General features: G+C 37.0%; 1 protein-coding gene and 1 pseudogene across 1 annotated transcript in view; both read right to left on the bottom strand.

The window, feature by feature from the left end:
- Window positions 1–2,313: 2,313 nt before the first annotated feature.
- TAF4B (TATA-box binding protein associated factor 4b) overlaps window positions 2,314–24,521 on the bottom strand; it is a 124,525-nt gene continuing 102,317 nt past the window's right edge. Inside the window, exon 15 of the mRNA XM_026006505.2 lies at window positions 2,314–4,149. Within this exon, the coding sequence (XP_025862290.2) occupies window positions 3,982–4,149 (168 nt within the window). The 3' untranslated portion in view covers window positions 2,314–3,981. The remainder of the gene's footprint in view (window positions 4,150–24,521) is intronic.
- On the bottom strand, window positions 16,247–21,926 carry LOC112925650 (homeobox protein CDX-4 pseudogene; annotated as a pseudogene).

Here is a 24,521-nt window from a genome sequence, read left to right as displayed (position 1 = left end):
GCAATTCTTTCCTTCTGCTCCTACCCCCGCTCGTGCTGGCTCTCCTTGTCTCTCTAGAATAAATCATTTTTTAAAAAATAAGAAGAAAAGCACCAAAAATATTAATAGTGTTTTCATTTTCCTTATAGTCTTTTATTTTCCAGATGAGGAAACAAAGGCGCAGAGAAGTTAAATAATTGGCCCAAGGTCACACAACTGGTAAGAGGCAAGCCTGAGACTGGCACCAGGCAATGTTGCCTTAATACCACCTACAATAAGAAAACTTAGGTGTCAATCTGACATTATTCCTTTAAAGGAGAAGAAATGCTATTAAAATTGTTCTCGGGATCCCTGGGTGGCACAGCGGTTTGGCGCCTGCCTTTGGCCCAGGGCGCGATCCTGGAGACCCGGGATCGAATCCCACGTCAGGCTCCCGGTGCATGGAGCCTGCTTCTCCCTCTGCCTGTATCTCTGCCTCTCTCTCTCTCTCTCTGTGTGACTATCATAAATAAATAAAAATTAAAAAATAAAAAATAAAAAATAAAATAAAATTGTTCTCATTGTTAGAAGTCTTACAAGGAGTTCCTAGGGAGTATTTTCTTCCCAGAAATATTCAATGTGCTAGGTCTCCATAAAGTCTGAACCTCTTACTGTTCACCTTCCTGTCAGTGTTCAAGTACATGGTGGTGAACTGTAGGCTGCTTGCCTGCATGACATGCTCTCAATGTTTCCCAAAAGAAAAATATGGCAGATGAAATTCTCCTGAGGACCAATTTTCAACTTGTGAAGCAACTTCAGTAAAAACGCAAATGCACTACAACTGAAATGCATGTGAAAATACTCAAAAGTAGTTAAAAAGTCAGAGAAAAAGATACTGATGTAAATCATACCTACATGAAAAAAAAGTCATTTCTGTTCAGGGAGGAATATCAAAGTGCCTGAAAAGATAACAGTGCTAACAGTAAAATAAAAAAACTAGCTACTAGGTCATGTATAAACATATGACATATTATACTTTTATTTCATGCAGAATCACTGAGTCCTGTTGAGGTTAGACTTTTAAAAACACAAGCTGCTTCATTATACAACTAGGGATGGACATAAAGTCCAACTTAATCAGCCTGAGATCTTGGTTCCAAATTTTTCTAAATATGCACTAACATGACTTGTGTTCTTTACTGCAACCAAGACATAATTAGTATAAATGGCCTTAATTCTAAATAAAGCTTTGCCAAAATTCTAACGAAACAAACTTTAGCTCAAATGCAGGTTATAAGAAATGGAGGCCTGAAAAGAATGTTAAATGTTGATCTTTTTTTTAGAAGAATCTTAAAGATACTCAAGAAGGAATAATTTAAAAGTTCAGTCACATTAAAAGTAAATGGATGAAATATGGGTGAATTTTATATATAAAATATATAAAAATATATATGCCCTTCAATAGGGCAGCCTGGGTGGCTCAGTGGTTTAGCACCGCCTTCAGCCCAGGGCGTGATTCTGGAGATCCAGGATTGAGTCCCACGTCGGGTTCCCTGCATGGGGCCTGCTTCTCCCTCTGCCTGTGTGTGTGTGTGTGTGTATCTCATGAATAAATAAATAAAATATTTTTAAAAATAAAATATATTTCAATAAAGTTGCTAAGAAAAAAAAAAGGTAAGAGACTTTCCAGTACTTTACTCTTACTGTTCATCACCCAAGATAAATACTGAAAGGCAATACTTAAAGGGTTCAGACGTCGGAAGGTAAACTTATGCCCTTATATCTAAAGTGAATAGGCACTGGATAGCCCCAATGGATTACCATATACTTTATGATTCCAGATCTTCTGATTTTTCAAAAGAAGTGGAAATATAGATTTTTGTAAATTAAAACATGGGCAACACTGTATGAGTCACAGAGAATGCATTTATAGATCAAATCTACCCCAAGGCCACCATTTTGCAAACTGAGCGGAAGAGTAGTTTGGATACACTGTATTTGTTCTTTGGTGTGTAAGATATATTTCATGACACAAAGCTTAAAAATATATATTAAAAATAAATCTTGAAAAAGAATACTTTAGTAAGAAAATCCTGGTGGGCCAAGAAAAGCTTTTGTAATAAATATACTTAGCTTTCTTTGTGAGTCAAATAGCATGCAAATTCACAACTATTCCAAAGAAAGTGATACAGTAACTTGGATTTGAAGTTAGGTTCTGGAATCCAAATGCTGATACTCCAATGTAAGTAAGTAACAATCAGAGCCAAGAAAGATCTGCTGCCCAACCCCAGCTGTGGGGGCCTACTACTAAAGATACTGGTTTTCAAAGTCAGGGACTGACCAAAGTTATTCTTATAATAAAATAATTATTTTAATGAAGTATTTGAAATAATTTTAAACATCTGATCAATAAGATTATACACAAATATGGGAATATGCTGCACTTTACAAAAAAATAAAGCTAAGCATTTAAATATACAAAAACAACTTTAGGTATAGATCTCTTCTGAAAGTATTCTTTTTAACATATACATAATTTATAGCATTTTACATAATAACTGCTGAAACAAAAAACGTGGCCAATTTAACATTTATTACCATAGAGAATATGGCCGTACAGTCCCGATGGGAAGAATAGGATGAGGAGTAACATACTGGAGGTGTGTTTTTTTTCCCCTGAATTCTTTTCTTAAAAAGCACAGCTTTCTTGTTTTTTTTTTTTTTTTTTTACAACCTTACCGGAGGATTTACTGGTTCTTTCTGTATGTGATTCTAAATACAGCTACTACTTTTCACCAGCTATGTGCCACAAAGGTAGAATTAAAAAAAACAAACAAACAAGTTTGCTTTACAAAACATCAGGTTCCTCCTCAGATGAATATATATATATTTCACATATATATATGACATGCTTCTCAAAATACATTTAGAGAAAAGATCTCCAACAATGAGATGCTGACATTACCTTTTGAGTACTGAATCCAAAATGGAGTCCTATTGTTAAAAATTTCTAATCATCAATTAGGATTTTTGAAATGCAACAAGATGCTTAAAACTTGCAGTAACGAAAAAGATTTTACAAAACTATCCTTCTTGAGGTTTAAAACAATACACAAAAGAAAAAAAATAACTTCTTCCTTTTGAAATACTGCAAATTTGAAAATGTTTGATACATTTTCCTTTTTGGTTGGACTGTGATTTTTGTCCTGTCAACAAAATGCGTACCAGCTGCATTGGCATTCCATTCCCACCACTGGAATGGAGGGACACTTCAAGCTCTGGGATTCCATTTTCACTCTCCCCTCCTCAGGGTGATGCAATGTCCCTTCATTCCTTCCAATACTTCCCACCTTTTCCAGTTTTCAGTGAGGTATATCAGCAGCTCCCGTTTTACAGTTTCCCTGACAAAGATGTCCCCTCACTCGGTTATCAGAAGCAGCATATGGCACACACTATCCCCATCTGTCTCAGTTTTGACAACATTGGGATGCAGCTGACCAGTCACCACAGACTGTACTCTGTGGCTTGTCACCTGCAACTACAGAAGGTGACTGTCACAATTAGCTAGGCGACTTCTGATCCCAGCCCAGAAAACCTAAGACAGGTTCAGCAGAGGATGAAATACAGTTTACTTGGTAAGCAGTGATTCTTCCTTTCTTTCCCTGCATCTTAATGCAGGCTGTATTAGGGAAAGTCACCTCACCTGTTAACAGTTTGGCAAATGAAACAGGTGGTATCAAACAGGACCTTAACTTGCTGTAATTAAATGCACAGGTAGACAGAAACCTATGCCTGTATAAACTGTATTTCATTAACCAATTTCCAGAAGACAAAGTTGAATTCTAATCATTAAGAACCCCATGGGATGTATAAGTAAGATTTAATAAAAGTTTATAACTGTAAACAATGGTGTTCCCTATTAGTGATTATTTTCCAGAAACTGAAATTTCAGGAGAGTGCAACAATGCTCTTTATGTCTTCTTTGGCAGTAAACAGCAAGGATCTGGATGGAGAGTGCAGCGGTCACTTCAGAAGGGCAAGGTATAGAGCTCGAGAATACCTCATCTCTCTTTCCTGTTCCATACAGAATATCAAGTCCCTGAGACAAATTCTTGTGATTCTTGGACGAAGCAACTGTTTGGTGGCTGTCAGGCCGGACGTTCCAGAAGCAAGAAGATTGTCTTTTAAGCCCTAAACAGAATAAACGGAGAAAAAAGTTTAAAGTAAGCAATCTTTCATAAAGGGAAAAATGGTCTTCAGAATGGAAGAGCTCACTAGCCTCTGGCTACTGAGTAAGGTGCTAGAAAGAATACAAGATGCAGCAGGCTCAATCCTGTCCCCCAGCAGCCCCATCTCTTGGGGGAGGCCAACTGCTGCCATACCTAGTTCATGACCTCATTCATTCTCCCTCTCTCTCACCTGGACCATGGCCACAGCCTCTTAACTGATTTCTCCACTCCCAGACTCTACTTCACAACATTCTTTGCTGTGGATTTTGAAGGCCAGACTTTCTTCTTTACAGGTCTTAGACAAAAGTTTTGGGACCTTTGGGAGTGATGGATGTGGTCATTTCAATTGTGGTGATGATTTCATAGGTGTATGTAAAAACCTATCAGACTGTATACTTTAAATGTGTGCAGCCTTTTGTATATCAATTATAAAAATAAAAGAAAAAGTCTTACATGGTTCATATCCCACCATTATGTGGTTCAAAAATCTTTCATGGCTCGTTGCTATCCAGAGTAGCTACCTTGAGCACCCATTATATTGACACCTATGTGAATCACCTCCCACACACGATTGCTTTTCTTTCATTTAACATTGCAGCAGGTTACACAGGTGCTGTCTCCATTTATCAAATGAGAAAACTGAGCTTAGGTTAAGAAGCCTGTTCAAAGTCACACAGCAAAACTAAACTGGGACTCAATTTCGAATTTGATCTGAAGTGAGCACACTTAGTTACTGTGCTATATTATCTACCGCATGAGGTACAAACTCATCACATGGCTTCTCTACAGGCTCACTTCCCACTCCTTTACAAAACATCTTAACACTGGCCAACAGGTAAAGATAAGCAAAAGGCTATTTAAGACCAATCTACTCATTTTTAAAGAACCCATTTCAAATGGGTCTACTTACCTTACCCCCCAAAAGGAATTCTCACTGGAGCAATTACCTTACATTGTACTATAGTAATATGTATAACCTACTACCACTACTACATACCCACTAGGTAAGCTTTTAGAAGACAGACTATCAACCAATGTGGCTCTATATGTCATTCAAAAATGAATGAAACCCAGTATACCTATACTAAGACAGTTTTCTAAAAATACACATAGCATTTTTTTTTTTAAGATTCTATTTATTTATTCATGAGAGACACAAGAGAGAGGCAGAGACATAAGCAGAGGGAGAAGCAGGCTCCTTCCTCGCAGGGAGCCCAACGTGGGACTTGATCCCCAGGCCCTGGGATCATGCCCTGAGCCAAAGGCAGATGCTCAACCAGCCACCCAGACATCCCTACACATAGTATTAAAAAATATCAGAAGGATTGAAAAGTACAGAATTTTCAGACAAAGGATAATTTTGTAAAAGTGAAATACTTTATTCTCTCCTTTTTAAAAAACACTTTGTTTGCAAAAACATGATAGGGTTGGTATCCCTCTTTTCACCCTCCAAAAGACGCATATAAGAAAAGATATTTACCTAACGTGGGAAGCAAATCTTGTGGTTCCATAACTATATTTATATAACCATCAAATTTTAATTATTCCCTCTACATTTCTGTTTTGTTTTGCTTTGTTTTGCTGAAGGAGAAAGAAATCCTTTCTAAGGTCTCCAATAACACCATGGTCCAAACAAGTCAACTTAATTCCATGCATGTTCACAGAATGACTGAGGGGCATGTTATCTGATGGTCAAATAAAATTTCCCTGAAAGATGCTTTGCAATTTGGAGGGAATATGATATCACAATCACATTTCTATACTCATTAGGTAAACTTCAAAAGGGTCCATGGAACAAATTTTGGAAAATCCATATTTTTAGAAAGGACAAAAAGAGGGATACCTAGGTGGCTCAGTCAGTTAAGTGGCTGCCTTTGGCTCAGGTCATGATCTCAGGGTCCTGAGATGGAACCCTGCATTAGGCTCTCTGCTCAGTGGGGAGTCTGCTTCTACCTCTCCCTGCTTGTGCTCTCTCTGTCAAATAAAAAAAATCTTAAAAAAACAAAAAAAGGGACAAAAACATTACTCTCTGGCTGCACAGTTGCCTGGCTACTTGTCCTGGAGCCCATCTATGGTATAGAGCCAGTCTCTTACCACTTTTGCAAGGTCCTTAATAATGAATGCAGTTTGTACAAATACAAGTGTCAGCCTTTGTAAGTTCGACTAAGCATGGCAGATAAGCACTAGCACATTCCTCTTCCCTGTTAATGTTACCACATAGATGTAATCTTAACTACTGTAAATTATCACCAGCAGCAGTTTTTTCATGAGATTTTTGCAGAATGGACTGGCCAATTCAGCTTTGTGAAAACTGGATAAAAAACATACATTGGGAAGAGTGTTAATAAAACACATTATGGGCAGTGAGTAGCAATTTTTTTGTATATAGGAGTTATCTATGTAAAACTATAGTACACTTACTTTATTTTTAAACTATAGTACATTTATTTTTTTAAAGGTTTTTATTTATTTATTCATAGAGACACAGAGAGAGGCAGAGACACAGGCAGAGGGAGAAGCAGGCACCATGCAGAGAGCCCGATGTGGGACTTGATCCAGGGTCTCCAGGATCACGCCCTGGGCTGCAGGTGGCGCTAAACCGCTGTGCCTCCAGGGCTGCCCAAACTATAGTACATTTAAATAGAGGCACATTTCTTAGCCAAAAAATAGATACAATACACTAAAGCTGAATTGATAATTGTTTACAAATGTTTTGTACCAAGAGTTTGCCTAAAATCAGTCATTTGGTGTTTTATATGACTTTTGAAATTAAATGGCTAGCTGGATACAGTATGCTTTGGCAATTCCACTTCTATGCAAATACCCAGAACTATATCATATGTTCACTGAAAAGACATGTATGAGAATGTTTAGCAAGATTATTCATAGTAGTCCAAAACAAGAAACAATCCAAATGCCCATTTAGAATAGATAAGTTGTGGAGTATTCATACAAGTGGAATACTATGCAGCAGTAACAAATTGATAACATGGATGAATATCACAAAAATGCTAAATGAAAGGATCCAGATGTAAAAACACATACAGTTTGATTCCATTTCTATAAAGTTCAGAGCTACAGAAGTCAGGACAAGGGTTCCCCTTGCGGGAGGAGTAGTGACCAGAAGTAGAGAAGAGTGTTATCGGGTTCTGGTGACGTTCTCTGTCTTGACTGGAGTATTGTCTACATGAGTATGCTTGTGCTATGAAAATTCAGTGAGCTTTGATTTGTGTGCTTTTCTGCATCAGTGTTACATTTTAATTAAAAAAAAAAAAACAACAAGGTACTCCCAAAAACCCACAAAAACCTTTGTCTAGGTAGGAAATAAAAAAGGGAGCAAAGAGGGAAAAAGAGAAAAGGAAGTAAGGCAAAAATGTTAAACCGAAAAAAAATTAAAGAAACCGAATCATCTGGGTAAAGAACAAAGGGGTCACAGTTCATGTTTGTCATGTGACAAGCCAAAAGGATTCAGGAGAAAGAGCCATATTACAGCTGCCAGCACGGGGTTGAAAAGAAGGTCATTCCAACAGGATGTAGCAGAGGGCCTGAGGCAATGTTATAAATGAAACAAACCCCAAGGGATATTCAGTAACCCAACAGAAATGTCTTTCATAATTCACAACTTTACAAAGGTGATAGCATCCTCTTCTCCCAAATAGCGACACACTTAAGAAAGTCAATCTTTCTTGAACATGGATACAAATATATAGCATTTTTATCCCTATGCTTATGGTTTGGGGATGCCTTGTCAGTTTCACAATGACCTGGCCAGAATCAGCTACTGCTCAATTATCCATGGTCAAGAGAGTGGATGGATCATGCACATATAACTTAAAGCCATAAAAACTCAAACCTGCCTTTTCACCATCAGCTTTAATTTTCTCCCACCTCACCAAGTCCCTTTCCCAAAGTTGTCCAGGATTGATTTCTGGTTACATTACACTATCAATGCCAAAGAACACTAATGTGGTTAAGAGACCAGAATTTGTATGCGGGGCGGGGGGGGAGACCCTGTGACAACATACTATTTCATTCTGAAATAGGGTTATTTCCCCCAATCATCTTTCTACATGAAGATATTCCTTAACTTGGATTCTTCACCTGGATGAAAAGAGGTAAAATGGAAGAGAAAGGTCAAAGAAGATGAAAGAAACAATTCAGTTACCAAGTGCAAAACAGATGTTCTTGAAATCACAATCAGACCTAAATGCTCACATACTCTACTACTGCTAGGTCAATTAAGTTAGCCTTCACTACTCTGTTCAGTTATATCACTGAACAAAGTTTCTTACTTTTATTTTGAGGAACTCTTCTCTAATAAGAAAAAAATGAATACTATATGTTACCAATTTCAGAGAAATAACTCCATTTTAAGAATAACACTAATTAAAAATAACCAGTTATCTGAATTTCTATTCCCTTAAGTCAATGGAATGGGTGATGTGAAATAAAACCTTTAAAAAGTTTATCTAAGGGCAGCCCGGGTGGCTCAGCGGTTTAGTGCTGCCTTCAGCCCAGGGCCTGAATCTTGGAGTCCCGGGATCAAGTCCCGCGTTGGGCTCCCTGCATGGAGCCTGCTTCTCCCTCTGCCTGTGTCTCTGCCTCTCTCTCTGTGTGTCTCTCATGAATAAATAAAAATCTTTAAAAAAAATAAAAAGTTTATCTACGTTTTTCCCCACATTTCCTTAAATTCTATTATTGCCATAGTAACTGAAAAGCAAAAATAACATCCTTATGAGCCCGGGGGCTTCATGAATCCTGCTGAAGTTTGCAGTAACTTTGTATGGGCTTCTTCTAAAAGCTGCCATCCACCGCAACACAGCTTCATGCTGGTTCACACATTGCTACAGTTTAAAAGTTACCTGGGTTACTGGGCATCTATTATGGGCAAGGAACTGTGTTAGGCAGCATATGATAGGAAGATTGAACAGCAGTGAGTACTGGCTGTCTCCTCCATAAGCAAGCTCAGACAAATTACTTAAGTTCTCTGTGACTCAGTTTCCTAATCTGGAAAATAGGGACACTAAGAGTAATTATCTCATAGGGTTGTCTTGAGATTTAAATGAGGACAATGCCTGGCATATAGTATACATTCTTAAATGCCAGCACTTCTTATAATAAACTAATTCATTAGTCAGTTGGAAGGTTTGAAGGTTTATAAACAGTAAACAGTATGATTCTAGTTCCAGATCTTTCCTAACATTCCCTGGTTAAAACTAATTATAATAAACTTCCTGCCCATATTTAATTCCTAGCTAACTTAAATAATTTCTCCTACCACATTTACTTTGTTCCTTCCAGTGAAATCTTTGAGTTTTAGTGGAGCTCTGAATGCCTAATGATAAAAAAAAAAAAAGACTAATGGGCATTTCAGACATGTGGTAGGTGGACAAAAAAATATATCCCAGGAAGTTTTTCATAGGCTCCTCCAATCAAATACTGAAGGAGCTTGATGCTTTACAGACCCAACCAGGCTTATCAATACTGTTTCTAGAAGCTAATGTCAACTTCTTCCATTCTATTCCCTGGATCAGAAGACTAACAAAACACAAAGATGTCCCTGAATCCTAATAATTAACCAGAAACAAAAATTGGACATTTTAATAGAGGCAAAGATTCATCACATTTCTCAGGCCCTGCACCTGATTTTATCCTAACCCCATGTATCATGGCAGCTCTTAATGTGATCACTCAAGTCTTACACTTCAGGGAAGAAACAAGGAATAGACATGGGAACAGGGGGTACAATGAAGACTGGTTCCAGAAAAAAAAAAATCAAGTATCTTTGAAGTCCTGAAAGCAAGGATAAATAAAAGTATCCTGGCAGCATGGCCTTATGTAACAAGAGCACTAAAAATCTATATTAGAAAGACGTGAGCTTCCAGGCCTTTAGGGCAGCACAGAGCAAAAAATACTGAGCTTCAGGACTGAGTGCCCTCTGCTGGTCAATGAGAAGAACTTTTGAAGCAACAGAGCTCCCGCTTTTATCACCTTCATTTTATCACTTTTAAGTCATTTCTGAATATTGACAACCCTACATGTTATATTCCGCCCTAGAATTGTGTTACTTCTACATATCTATTATTCAACAGTATTTTGTAGAAATAGTATGTTTAAACAGACTGATATGACATGTAATCATGGGCATTTAGTTCTAATTCTAATTGTGTAATTAGGAGAGATACAAAGAGAAGCCCGGTTCTTATGTGCTAATGACAATCCCCCTTCTTTATCTCCAAAGGAATGCTTTCTTAAAATTCAGACCCCATTGTTTAATTTTCTAATGAAGTCCCCAACTGGATATATCCTAAATTTCTCATGTTTCAAACTGTTACTCTTTTCTCCTCCTTTTTCTTATTTAAAGGAATGGTAATACCATTTACCACCAATGCCCAAGCCAGAAAATTGGGTGTCATCCTCAACGCTTTCTTCCTCTACATTCCATCTGTAACTTATCAGTTCTACCTCTTAACAGTTTCCAAATCATTTGCTGCTTTTTTTTTTTTTTTAAGATTTTATTTATTCATGAGAGACACACAGAGAGAGAGAGAGAGAAGCAGAGACACAGGCAGAGGGAGAAGCAGGCTCCATGCAGGGAGCCCGATGTGGGACTCGATCCCGGGTCTCCAGGATCAGGCCCTGGGCTGAAGGTGGCGCTAAACCACTGAGCCACCTGGGCTGCCCCCATCTGTTTCTTTCTGTATTTTCACTGCCATTATCTCTTGCCTACATTACTTCAACAACCTTCTTAAGCAACTTCCCTAGTTCCAGTATTAATACTGCTCACACTGGAATGGGAATGATCTTTCTGAAATTATAAAGAACCAGATAACACTTGTTTTCCTGCACAAAATGCTCTAGTAGCTAAAAATCTATAGGACCAAGTATCCGAGCATGACATACACAGTAAACCATGAGCATACCAAAAGCTCTACCCAGTCTCATCTTCATTTCCTTCTTTCTGTCCCAAACTACTAAGCATGCCATAGAGTATATTCTTCTTCTTTGCTCCAAGACAGGCAATTCTCTCCTTCTGAACTCATTTCCAATCTCTCTGTCCTGTCCTTATATCACATCACCTTACTAAGTAACATCACCTTACTAAGTTCTTTAAAATTCAGTTCAGATACCTGTTTCCCCAGCACTAGAAACTCAAACTTAGCCCGGGTCTGGATCAGGTGCCAGTACTGTGTACTTCAGTAGTACTCTGAATTTCATTCTTCTGTCACATGCATTCAGCATAATGCAACTACCACTTTAACTTTCTCACTTGCTAGAGGGGAAGGACTTTGGAGCTGTATTTTATACAGCGTTTGTCACTTACCTGGTATCCATTCAATGTCACAGATGATGTGTCTATGTCACCCGATAACATCGCTTACGTGAATTAACAATGAAAATGAGCCATAGTATGGCTTTATAATCAAGACTCTGCTGTTATTCTTCGCTTTAAGCCAAATGAATCTGGGAGAAAATGTAAAGTCCTTTGATGGCCTGTTCTTGAGTATTACCTAGCCTCCTAATAACATATCTCACACACTCATCCCCACCAAGCTGCCACCAGATGAATTTGCTCAAAAGGCTATTTTTGGTCACTCCTTGCAAATACAAAATGCTTCAGCTCACCAAATACAACAGACAAGAACAATACGTTACCAAATAATCAACTCTGAAATGTAATAACTTTCCTTTTAACACTGCAGTTATTTTCTTGAATCTTTAATTAAGACACAAAGTCTCTGAAAATTCAAACTCAAATCTATTATTTTATGAAAACTTCAAAGGACTGTCCGTTAACTTTTTTTTTTCTTTCACAATCAGCTTTGATTTTATCCTTGGAGGACTTTATGTTAAGAAAAGCTACAACAGTATCAGTAAAGGTTGTTGTGCCTCACAACAAACTAAAGGTAAATTTACCGCTATATTTAAGTATTAATAGTAGCTTTACTTAAAACTATGGTAATTCTAGAGTTGGTAAGTTGCATAGGACTAGTGGACAGTGATATTACAAAGAAATATGAATTTATAGGAAAAATAAAATATTACAAATGCTAGAAATAAAATAACTTTTTATTTTCATAAACTCTTTAAAAGATCATGACCAAGTAACGACAATATGCTCGAGTTTAAAACATATGTAAAAAAAATAAAATAAAACATATGTAGAAGTAAAAAAGGTGATAACAATGGTACAAAGGACAGGAGGGAATTGTGTAATGGAATTACACAGTTAAAAGGTTTCACATCTTATGTAAAGTGGTATTAATTAGAGGTTAGGTGCAGTCAGTTAAGGATATCTACTATGCCTTTTAATGGATACATACAGTAACCATTAAAAAAATAAAGAGGAGGATAGTTAAAAGCTAACAGAGGATATAGAACATCACACTAAATACTACATAATTAATTCCAAAGATGACTGGAAAGGAGAAACAAAATGACAAAGGGGACAAACAAAATAAATGACAAGATGATACACCCAAATTCAATCACAGTGAAATTACATTAAATGTAAATGGGCTAAACATTCCAAATACATTTTCAGACTGGACACAAATTGAACTCAATTAAATGCTATTCATAGAAACCAATTTTAAATAAAGACACAGATGGGCTGGAAGTAAAAGGACAGAAAAAGATAAAAGATAAATCCAAATATGAAGGATAATAGTATTTGGTGTGGCTATAATAATATTAAACAATGTAAGACCTTAAGGCAAGGAATATTACCAGAAAGGAAAAAAATTTCACAATGACACAAGAGGTAAATTCATCAGAAAGACAGAATGTGTTTATACTTAATAATAGGACCATTAAATAAAAGAAACAAAGATTGACAAATAGAAACAGACAAATGTACAACCATAGTTTTTTAAAAAACGAAAAGAAAACAAACAAACGTCTCTTGGTAACCAAAGAAACAAGCAGCCAAAAAAAAAAAAAATATCGTTAGGATATAGAAGATTTATAGACACTTCATTCAACTTACTAAAGAACACTTATCATTTGCAAGCGCACAGAGAATATTTCCTAAGATATATAATATACTAGGACAAGTCTCAATAAATTGCAAAGGATTGAAATCACAGAATGTATTCTTAACCATAATGAAAACACCAAATATTTGAAATTAAACAACACACTTCTAAACAGTCTGTATTTCAAAGAAGATACCAAAAAAGGAAATTAGGAAATATTTTTTAACTTAACAATAATAAAAACACAACATACCTATCAGAACTTTTCTTCTTTAGCTTCACTCCCCCACAAACTACCATAAATTTATAACACTAAATGTTTATATTAGAATAAAAATGTATACCCAACCTTCATCTCAAGAAGCTAGAAAAAGAAAATGTTAAACTCAATGGAAGTAGAAGAAAGGAAATAAATAGGAGTAGAAATCCAGTGAAGTAGGAAATAGACAAAAATTTTTGAAAAAAGAAAGCCAAAAATTAGTTTTTGGAAAAGATCAATAAAACATATGAACCATTATCTAGACTGATCAGGAATAAAGAGAACACACAAATGATCAGTATCAGGAATGAAAGAAAAGATAACATCACCACAGACATTAAAAGACAACGATCAGATACAATGAATAATTTTGTCAATGTCTCAACAACCTAGATGAATGCAAAACCTCTTTGAGAAAAACAACTTTCAAATACTAACACACACACAAAATGAAAAATCTAGTTTGGGTTTCCTGCACAATGAGAACTCCTGGCTCAGATGGCTTCCTTGGTAAATTCTATCAAACATTTAAGGAGGAAATAAGACCTATCCTAGACAAAGATTAAAAAAAAAAAAAAAAAAAGGAAGAAAGAACACTGGCATAACTCAAACAAAAACTAACAAGGACACTATAACAAAATAAAATTATAGACCAGTATCATTCATGAACACAGATACAAAAATACTAAACAGGGACACCTGGGTGGCTCAGTGGTTGAGCGTCTGCCTTTGGCTCAGGGCGTGATCCTGGGCTCCCAGGATTGAGTCCCACATCAGGCTCCCTCCATGGAGCCTGCTTCTCCCTCTGTGTCTCTGCCTGTGTCTTTGTCTCTCTCTTTCTGTGTCTCTCATGAATAAATAAATAACATATATATTTTTTAAATACTAAACAAAATGAATGAATAGCAAACAGAACCCAGGAATATGTATAATCAATTTTATACTGTGACCAACTGGGATCTATCCCTTAATTAAAAAGCTGGCTAAAATTTAAAAACAAATGCAAGTTACCAAATTATGAGAATAAAGGAGAAAATGCATATGATAATCAGATAAATTCACGTAAACTTTGGGAAAATTCCATACCCACCATTATAAATGTTCTTAGTCAATGAGGAAGAGAAGAATTTCCTCTATGAAAAACCTACACCCAAAGTCATACTTAAAGGTTAAATACTGAGTACGTTTTCCCTACACTCAAAAACAAGGCAGGGATGTCCACTCTTACCATTTCTATTCAAGACAGTACTGGGGATGTTAGCTAGTGTTCTAAGGCAAGAAAAAATAAATGAAAGAAAGAAGTACTACTCTATTTTGATTTGTAAACATGATTGTTTAGCGACTCTTTAGGAATTTACACCCAAAACTACCAGAACAACTAAATAAATTTAGCACGTTAGAGGATACAAGACTTGCTATATGAGCAACAAACTGAAAAGTATAATTTAAAAAATACCATTTCAATAGCATCAAGAAAATAGTATCTATATGTAAATATAATAAAAGACATGAAAGACTTCTAAAGAGAAAGCTAAAACACTGCAGAGAGAAGTTAAAAATGATAGATATACAAAGCTCATATTGCCTCAATACTGTCAAGATGTCAGTTCTTTGCGAATTGGTCTACAGATTCAATGCCATCCTAACACATATTTACATTTTTCTAAGAATGACAAGATGATTCTGAAATTCATAGGAAAATGCAAAGGACCCAGAATTGTCAAAAACACTATTGAAAAGGGACATAGTTGGAGGATTTCGACTATCAGATTTCAAAATTATTAGTAAGCACAGTAAGCAAAAGACTGTAGTATTGGCATAAGTATGGAAAAACAGATCAACAGAATAAAGTATGAATATGCACTTCTGCATATACAGTTAATTGATTTTAAATATTAAGTCATGATAAATGGAGTAAGTCTTTTCAATAAATGGGATGGAGTAACAAGATATTTGTATATTAAAAAATTAGGCTCAACCCCTAACTTTCAGATCAGACATAAAAATTAAGATAAAATACTTAAATGTAAAATGTAAAGCTTCTAGCAAAAAAATTCTTCAAAATTATGGGTATTTTTTTTTTTTAGGATATAGAAAGCAGTAACTATAAAAGAAAATGGTAAGTTATACTTCAAAGTTAAAACGTTCTGTCCTTCCAGAATATACTATCATGAAAATAAAAGTACACTGCTAAAGGGAGTGTGAAATGGCACAACCATTTGAAAAACGGTTTAAAATTCGTTATAAAATTAACCATATAGCTGTCTATGATTTTTTTCTATTTATTATTTTTATTAATCAGTGGTAATGGATTCAGAATCATCTCCTACTGATTTTTAAACATTTGTCTTGTTATGAAAATGCCGTTAGCTTTTGAATTAATCACTTGCAAAGGTAGCTACAGCTGGATAAATTTCTGCTTAACTCTTCCCCTCCAGATAGCATAAAAGAATACACCCAGCCTCAAATAACACAAGTACGTATACACAAATGTGCCTTCTGTCTGAACTGTTTTTTATAATTGGTTCATAAGTAAGTTTCCAAAATTGTGAATAGAGTTGCAAAGGCCTGTGATTGGAGCTTTCAATTGTATAGTTTACCATCAAGTTCCTAAGTGACCGCCATATAACAAAGCATATGATAAGAGTTTTCTGAGGATGGTTTCTAACAGTAAGTGACCTCTTCAACCATTCCACATCCATTTGTTCTGAGTACTGCCTTAGGAGAAATTACATCCTGTCCTTACTCCCCTGCTGATATCTTAGAGACCAAGAAGACAATGCTAAGGGATAGGGGGTTTTCCATTTCTCTTTGCCTTTCTTTCATTCAGAGACTATGACCAGCTGTATCTCAATAGGCTGAAATCTATGAACAGCAGATGAGGTGGTGAAAAAAGTGTTAGGTAATTCCCCAGGGCTGATGGAGCCAGAATCACTTTGTACTGAGTTTCCACTGTTCTCAAACTGGGAGATTTTCTTTTTGATCATCTTTTTCTCCTTGGCTCTGCAATTCTGAAACCAGATTTTCACCTTTCAGAAAGGCCCAGGTTGACTGCCAGTTCTGATTTTCTCCGATAAGTGATGTATCTGTTGCAGTGGAATTCCTTCTCTAGCTCCAATCTTTGATCATTGGTGTAAACCACACGATACTTTTCTTTTGTCCTGGTTTTCCCGGTCACCTGCACGGTCTTTCACATCCATGCATGGAGCTCTGGCAGCTTCTGTTGGGAGAACTGGCATCTGCAGCTTCGGTGTCTATGGGGAACAGCAACCCGCTGGCTGGGGCTGGCAGGCTTCCACTGGTGCTTCCCCCCGCCCGCAGGGCCCAAGTTGCTGTATTCCTGAGAGCCCAAAGCGGAAGGGTTCAAGATCATGTCGTTCATGGGCACCGTGCCCACTGTACCGGATGGCCCAGGGTACACATTCCAGTCTTCTCGAGAGGGGCTATAGGGTGAACCCCAGACCCCCAGCGATGGCCCGTGAGGATCCACGCTGGGCATATGGGGATAACCCATGTAGTGCGCATAGGCAGGCACCGCTGTGAAGTTGCAGGGGACTCCTACTGCTACCAGTCTGTCTTATGATTTAACAGCATTTATCCAAGAGAAATGAAAATATATGTCCACAAAATGACTTTTACAGGGAAGTTCATAGCAGCTTTATTTATACTTGTCAAAAATTAGAAAGAGCCCATGTCCAATAAATGAATAAATTATGGAGCGTTTATTACAATAGAATACTACTCAGCACTAAAAAGGAATGTACTGACATGTGCAATGTGAAAAATCTCAAAAACATATATGCAGAGTGAAAATTTAAAAACAAAAAAAGTATATTACCACATGATTCCCAATTACACAAAGTTCTAAAACAGGCATGACTAAGCTACGGTAACGGAAATTAGATCACAGTAACTGTGGAGTAAAGGTTGGAAGGAGGTGGTCATCACTAAAAAAGGCATGACAGAACTTTCTGGGATCACAGAAATGTTTTGTATTTTGATTTGGGATCGTGGTTATAATTAAAACTAGTATTTTTTTTTCTTTTTAAGATTTTATTTATTTGAGAGAGCACAAGCGAGCATAAGCAGGGGGGGGGGGGCAAAGGGAGAGCAGAGAGGCCAAATCAGGGCTCAATTTCAGCATCCTGGAATCATGACCCGAGCCAAAAGCAGACTCTCAATCGACTTAGCCACCCAGGCACCCCAAAACCAGCATATCTTATTGTAAATAAATTACACCTTGATCTCAAAAACAAGTGGAAAGTTCATCTGAAGTTTTAAAAGTTATTCCCTCCTCAAGACTTCCCCCAAAGGAACATGGTTACTTCTATCTCAGTTAAGTGGCCGACTCTTGATTTCAGCTCAGGTCATGATCTCAGGGTTGTGAGATCAAGCCCTGCAATGGGCTCTGCACTGGACATGAAGCCTGCTTGAGATTCTCATTCTCTTTCTTACTTTCCCCCATAGAAGTACTATTCAAATTTATCTATAAATCCAATGTAATCTGTATCAGAATTCCAGTTACCTTTTTTGCAGATATTGACAAAATGATCCTAAGATACAAATGTAAACTTAAATGACCCAGAATAGCCAAAGCATCTTGAAAACAAGAAAGTCAAGTTGGAAAAAAATCACTTTCTGACTTCAAAACTTCCTGCAAAGCTATAGTAGTCAAGACACTGTGGTGTTTGTATAAGGATAGAAAAGATTAAAAAAAAAAAAAAGGATAGAAAAGATATATACATCAATAGACAAAAAAGTCCAGATATAAACCCATACATTTATGATTAATTTATTTTCAACAAGGGTGTTAAGACCATTCAATGGGAAAGGATGGTCTTTACAAAATATTGTGCCAGGACAACTGGATATCTACACCAAAAGAATGAATTTGAACCCATCTCACACGACACATACAAAAATGAACTCTTGAAAGGATCAAAGATGTAAATGTATGAGCTAAAACTGTAACATTCTTAGTTACAAATCCTGTAACACTGAATTAGGCAATGATTTCTTGGATAGGACACCTAAAGCAAAAGCAAGGAAAGAAAAAGATAGATTGACTGGACTTCATTTCTACAAAGTAAACATACAAATGACCAAACAGGGAAATGAAAAGATATCCAACATATTAGTCATCAGAGAATTACAAAACAAAATCATAATGAGATCCACTTCACACCCACTGGAATGACTATTAAAAAAACAACAAAATAAAACCAAAAAACAGGTAGTAACAACTGCTGACCATTATGTGGATAAATGGGAACCTTTATGCATTGCAAGTAGGAATGTAAAATGGTACAAGTGCTATGTTAGGCAGTTTGACAGTTTTTCAAAAAGTCAACATAGGGCACCTGGGTGGCTCAGTTGGTTAAGCCTGCCTTTGGCTCAGGTTATAATCCCAGGGTCCTGGGATTAAGCCCCACATGGGGCTCTGTGCTCAGTAGTGAGTCTGCTTCTCCTCCTCTCTCTGTCCCTCTTCCCTGTGCCCCTCATGCTCTCACTCTCTCTCTCTCAAATAAAATGTTAAAAAAAAAAAAAATCAAACAGTTATTACATGACCCAGCAATTCCACTCCTAGGAATACATACAAAAGAAATAAAATTTGAATATGAATGTTCATAACAGCATTGTTTATAATAGCCAAGTACAGAAACAATCAGCTGATAAATGGATAAACAAAATATGGTGTATCCATACAACTTATGGATAATGGAGTATTATTCAGCCATAAGCAGGAATGAAGTACTGATACATGCTACAACATGGATGGATCTTGAAAACATCATGTGAAGTCAAGAGGCTAGACATAAAAGGCCACATATTATATAATTCCATTTACTGAATGTCCAGAATAGGCAAATTCTTACGACCAGAAAGCAGATTTGTGGTTGCAAAGGGCTGGGAGGGAGTGACTGCTAATGGTTATGGAGTTTCTTTTTGGAATGATGAAAATGTTTTGGGGTTAAATGGAGACAGCTGCATAGTCATGGGAATATACTAAAAACTACCGAACTGTATACTTTAAAATTTTATGGTATATGAATTATATCTGAAAGATTGGCACAATCTGGTAGGCAAAACAAACAAGTTCAAATAAACATTCTGAAAGCAACTTATACTTACTGTTTTCAATACTCTATGGAATTCTTGGGAAAAATACATAAACAGGAACTCAACAATATACTCTAAATGTTATCAGAAAGTACTGTTATAATACCTAAGGCAGATGTATTACTTTTCAAGAAAACCTGGGTTTTCACTGGTAACATTTATTGACAATTTGAGCATCTACTTTGGGAGAATTTCACAGAGAAATTAACTGTCATTTAAACTATGGAAAGATATGCTTAGCAAAGGAATTACCAACCACTTTTCCCATAAACATTAGTTTGTTGTTAATTAGCAATCATCTATCACTTTGGAAAACCCTCTAAGGCCTGATATTTATTATAGGCAGCCCTACAATACACAGGCAATTCTTGCTTTGCACAGTCACTAAAGTTGGAACCAAATAGCTTCATACAAGGCTGAAACAGAAAGCTACTAGCACAGTAGGGAATAAGCATAACAGTATAACTGGTGATGTGAGACTACTACAAGAAATCTAAGGAGGGTAATACTAGTGTAAATTACAGAAGCAGTATGCATATAGGCACACTTTTAAAAACTGTTTCTTAGGAGCCTGACAATTTACAGGAATCATCTTACAGTTTGATAAGTTAAAAAAATAATCTCTCTTAGCATAAGCCAATTATTATGCTAACTATAATTAAAGTGCTTGGAAGGGAAAGAAAATACTTAGAAAGCCTCAAATATTACATTTAAAACATTATTTGCCCTGGGACGAATGGTGACCAAAATACTTAATGATGCAGAGGAATTTAACAATATCTGAGGAAAAGACATGGGAATCTTAAAGGTTCACTGAAACTCTTCACAGATAACTTGTAATTTTATATATATTATTCTAATTTCCAGTTTAACCACAAGTATCCATGGTTAACTGCTAAAAAAAAGGCCCACCCTGCTAATAAGGTTCATCATTGGTGTCCCGTATCACAAACTCCAAGTTCTTTCCTAATCACGCTCAGTTGTAAGGCAGACTAGGTCATAGTAGTGTGTATGTAGCCAGCATAGCTGCCATAAAGAAAACTGTAACTTTTTTAGATTATAAATTTCAAGCAAGCTGAGACCTAGTTCTATTCTCACCACTGTACCTAGCATAGTTGGGTGACTAAATAAATGAATAAGTGAATACAAATGCCATCTCTTCTGAATAGAGAATAGAAAGAAGATTAACCAAAAACTAATACATAACAAATGGCATTGAGGTTTTAAAATAACAGGGGCTCCTGGGTGTCTCAGTTGGTTAAGCATCTGCCTCCTGCTCAGGTTGTGATCCTGGAGTATTGGGATCAAGTTCCATGCTGGGTTCCCTGCGCAGTGGGTAGTCGGCTTCTCTCCCTGTGTCCCTCCCTTGCTCCTCTCTCTCTCTCAAACAAATAAAATCTTTTTTTTAAAAAAAAAAGGTTTTAAAATAACAATATCCAGTACTGATTGAGATACTAATAAACATACACTTTCATATATTGCTGGTTGGAAATATAAACTAGTTCAATTTTGGTGGACAGCAATTGGCAGTAAATACTTAAAAGGAACTTTAATAAACACTCATTTGACCTTGCAGCTCTATTTCTGGAAGAAAAAAAAAACAAAACCCATGGTCAAAGATTTAATTATAAATAGGCTCATACAGCATTATATTAGAAATTAAAACATCTCCAATGAGAAATGGATAAATTATAGTATGCCAATGAAATTTGTAGAAAAACATTTAATGACATGGATAAGAGGTATATATGATATCATTAAGTAAAAAAGTAAGCTACCAATATTTCTATACTGTGAATTTTGTAAAAATGTGATAGGATGTGGATAGCTTAATTTCCTTCTCTATATTTTCTATCTTGATGAAAACAAAAATTTTAAATATGAAAATTTACTTTATAGAGGCACTTTTTAATGAAATCACCAATCTGAGGAATCAAAAGGTATAAGTGACAGGGACAATAAAGGGACCCTAGAGGCATTGACAGAAAAGAACCCACTGAATATAAAATAGAGAAAGCAGACAGAATAGATTCCAGGCACTAGGTAAAAGAGGTAGGCTTTGGAGCTTATGAGTAGAGAAAGGTTTGTGGAAGGGGGACAGTCTCCATTTCAGGTCAAATGAGGTAGATGTTCCCTTTAAAATCCAAATGTGCCCCTTTCTTTGTGATGAGAGAAGTCAACTAGATATAGCAGAGGTTTTTGTTTTTGTTACCTTGGAAGAGGTACCCCAACATAATCCAAACCATTGGACTCCTAGAAAGTTCACCGAGGTAACAGGCACCTGAATTTTTGTGGGAATTTTCCTCATCCTCTGGCATATATGCACCTTACCAAAATGTCAATAGGAATTGTTACATCCAGCTCACCAGAGCAAATCGGCATGGTATCAATATGATGGATCAGCATAATGTCCTGTGGGAGAGGTTTTCCAGGTCCTTGCAGACTAGCTTATGACAGAAAGCTCAAGAGAGTTCTGAGATAAGTTAGTGGAGATATATTACTGACCCCACCGGTTGAAAGCAAACAAATTCTGATGGGTTTTACTAATAAATATATAGGAAAAAAAGCATATGCCAGATCAATATTTGCACACAAACTGCTAGGGGTTGCATGGACTTGTTTCAGCAACAAAACCCTGCCTGGCACAAATGCAGTTGAAGCCACCACCTGATTAAGTTTATAATAACTCACCATCATTCTTCAAGACCCATTTGTCTTCTTCAATGCCAAATAGATGAGTTGAATAGGGATGTGATTGTAATTAACACTTCTGCATCTTTCAAATTCTTAATGGTAGTTCTGTAATCCCTCTAGGTAATAGTGTACTATCTTGGTAGGTAGATAAAACTCTAGTAGCTTTCAAAAGACTTTCCCTCACTTCCACAAGTCAGTAAACTAAAGTGGGATCTCTGTTGAATTCTAATTATGCATTCCAAGAATATGGAAACAACCACATTGGGCTCACTGTTAGGTGGCCCTAAGCCAAAACTCCACTGACTGATAGAAAACAGTGGTGTTTGGGTATTCTAGAATTCATAACATTCTGACCCAATATTCAGCAACCCCTCCAAAGCCCAATTGTTTATCATTCTCCAATGTCCATTACTTTAATAAATAGTCACAGGTCTTTGGGGGAAGCCTAGAAGACGATCAACAGCATAAATTTTGGCTGTACACCAGGACCTGGCTTTCCCTTCATTTAAAGGTTCTTGGATCTGTGTGGCTTAAGTCTAGGGATGGGCTGAGGAGCTATAAACTCTTTATTAAGATCATCCAAGTCATACTTTTGTTCCCCAGCGTCTAGAGCTCTTCTGTTTATGGAAATCAATGAATAATTCACAAGCTTTCCCATCTATTTAGTTGTATGGAAACTATGACCAACTATCCCATGTCAAAAATCTCTGCAACTCAGACTTCTCTGATTACTGCTTTGGTTTCACTGACCATTACAGTAACCACACCTTCTTCCTTTGTTTCCTGCAATTAAGTGCCAGTACTTGTCTCTCTCACCTGGGATTCCATTACTTCTGATGAATTCAAGGATCCTAATTTGATGGCACATTGTCCTTTCATTAATGGTTTAAAAAAAAAAACAAACAGCCAACATAGATCTTGAAGGCTGTTGTGGCTCTCCTCATGAATGTATTTCTTAGAGTCCTGAGAAAAGGAGTATTCCCTAGACCAACCCAGGGGACGTGTGTGGTTGTTTTTGTTGTTGTTTTAAAGATTTTATTTATTCATGAGAGACACAGAGAGAGGCAGAGACACCAGCAGAGGGAGAAGCAGGCTCCATGCAGGAAGCCTGATGTGCGACTCGATCCCCCAGGACTCCATGATCACACCCTGAGCCGAAAGCAGACACTCAACCGCTGAGCTACCCAGGGATCCCGTTGTTGTTTTTATTTATTTTTCTTATTTTTATTTTTTTTAAAGATTTATTTATTTATTTATGATAGACATAGAGAGAGAGAGAGAAAGAGAAAGAGGCAGAGACACAGGAGGAGGGAGAAGCAGGCTCCACGCCGGGAGCCCAATGCGGGACTCGATCCCGGGACTCCAGGATCACGCCCTGGGCCAAAGGCAGGCGCCAAACCGCTGAGCCACCCAGGGATCCCCTGTTTTTAAATGAAAAATCCATTCAGGGTGCCTGGGAGGCTCAGTACATTAAGCATCTGCTTTCACCTCAGGTCATGATCCCGGGGTCTTAGGATGGAGCCCCAGGTTGGGCTCCCTGCTCAGCAGGCAGTCTGTCCTCCCTTTCCCTCTGCTCCTCCCCTTTGCTTGTACTCTCTTTTTCTTTCTCAAATAAATAAACAAAATCTTTAAAAAAAGAAAAACCCACTCCAGCATTTTAATCTCCTTAAATATTTGGATAAGTTCCTCTACAGTATAAAAATAAAGTTCTAGCATCTATCTTCAACTTTATGTAGTTTAGGCCACTTTTTAGTTTAGTTTTCAATCAATGAAGCAAACTGTTAGAGCCATTCATAGCCCTCTGACCTAGTACCTTCAATCTGGAATATTTGCTTATGAGCCCTTATCAATACCGTCACCCTGATCCAATTTTATATGCCTTCTGCTCTATTCTTCTTACAGCATTCCCCAGGTAATAACAGGCAAAATTATTCACACTTCCTCATGGGTAACACCTAGTAGGTACATCCCTCATGCTCTGGGGCTGTTGGAAGTGGGGTTACAGAGGTATAAGAGCAATTAGAAATGGTGAGAGTAGGTCCTCAAGGAGATCAGCAGTCTTTGAATAAAAGGCTACAACCTTAGGGGAAGCCATTACAGATTCCTCAGGAGACTGACCGCCCTCAGACAGAGACATGACTGGTAAAGGTGGCTAGGCAGACCTAGGGAGTCCAAGGTACCCAGCTTCACTGGAATCTACCCATTATTTCCCACCCCAACTTTTAGTTTTCCATTGTTTCCCAATGTAACCTTAACACAAGAGACCACAAAACTAGAAATTCA

This window comes from Vulpes vulpes, chromosome 13 (assembly GCF_048418805.1).
Source record: "Vulpes vulpes isolate BD-2025 chromosome 13, VulVul3, whole genome shotgun sequence".
In the NCBI taxonomy this organism is placed as follows: domain Eukaryota; kingdom Metazoa; phylum Chordata; class Mammalia; order Carnivora; family Canidae; genus Vulpes; species Vulpes vulpes.
This window is presented reverse-complemented; position numbering and strand designations above follow the sequence as displayed.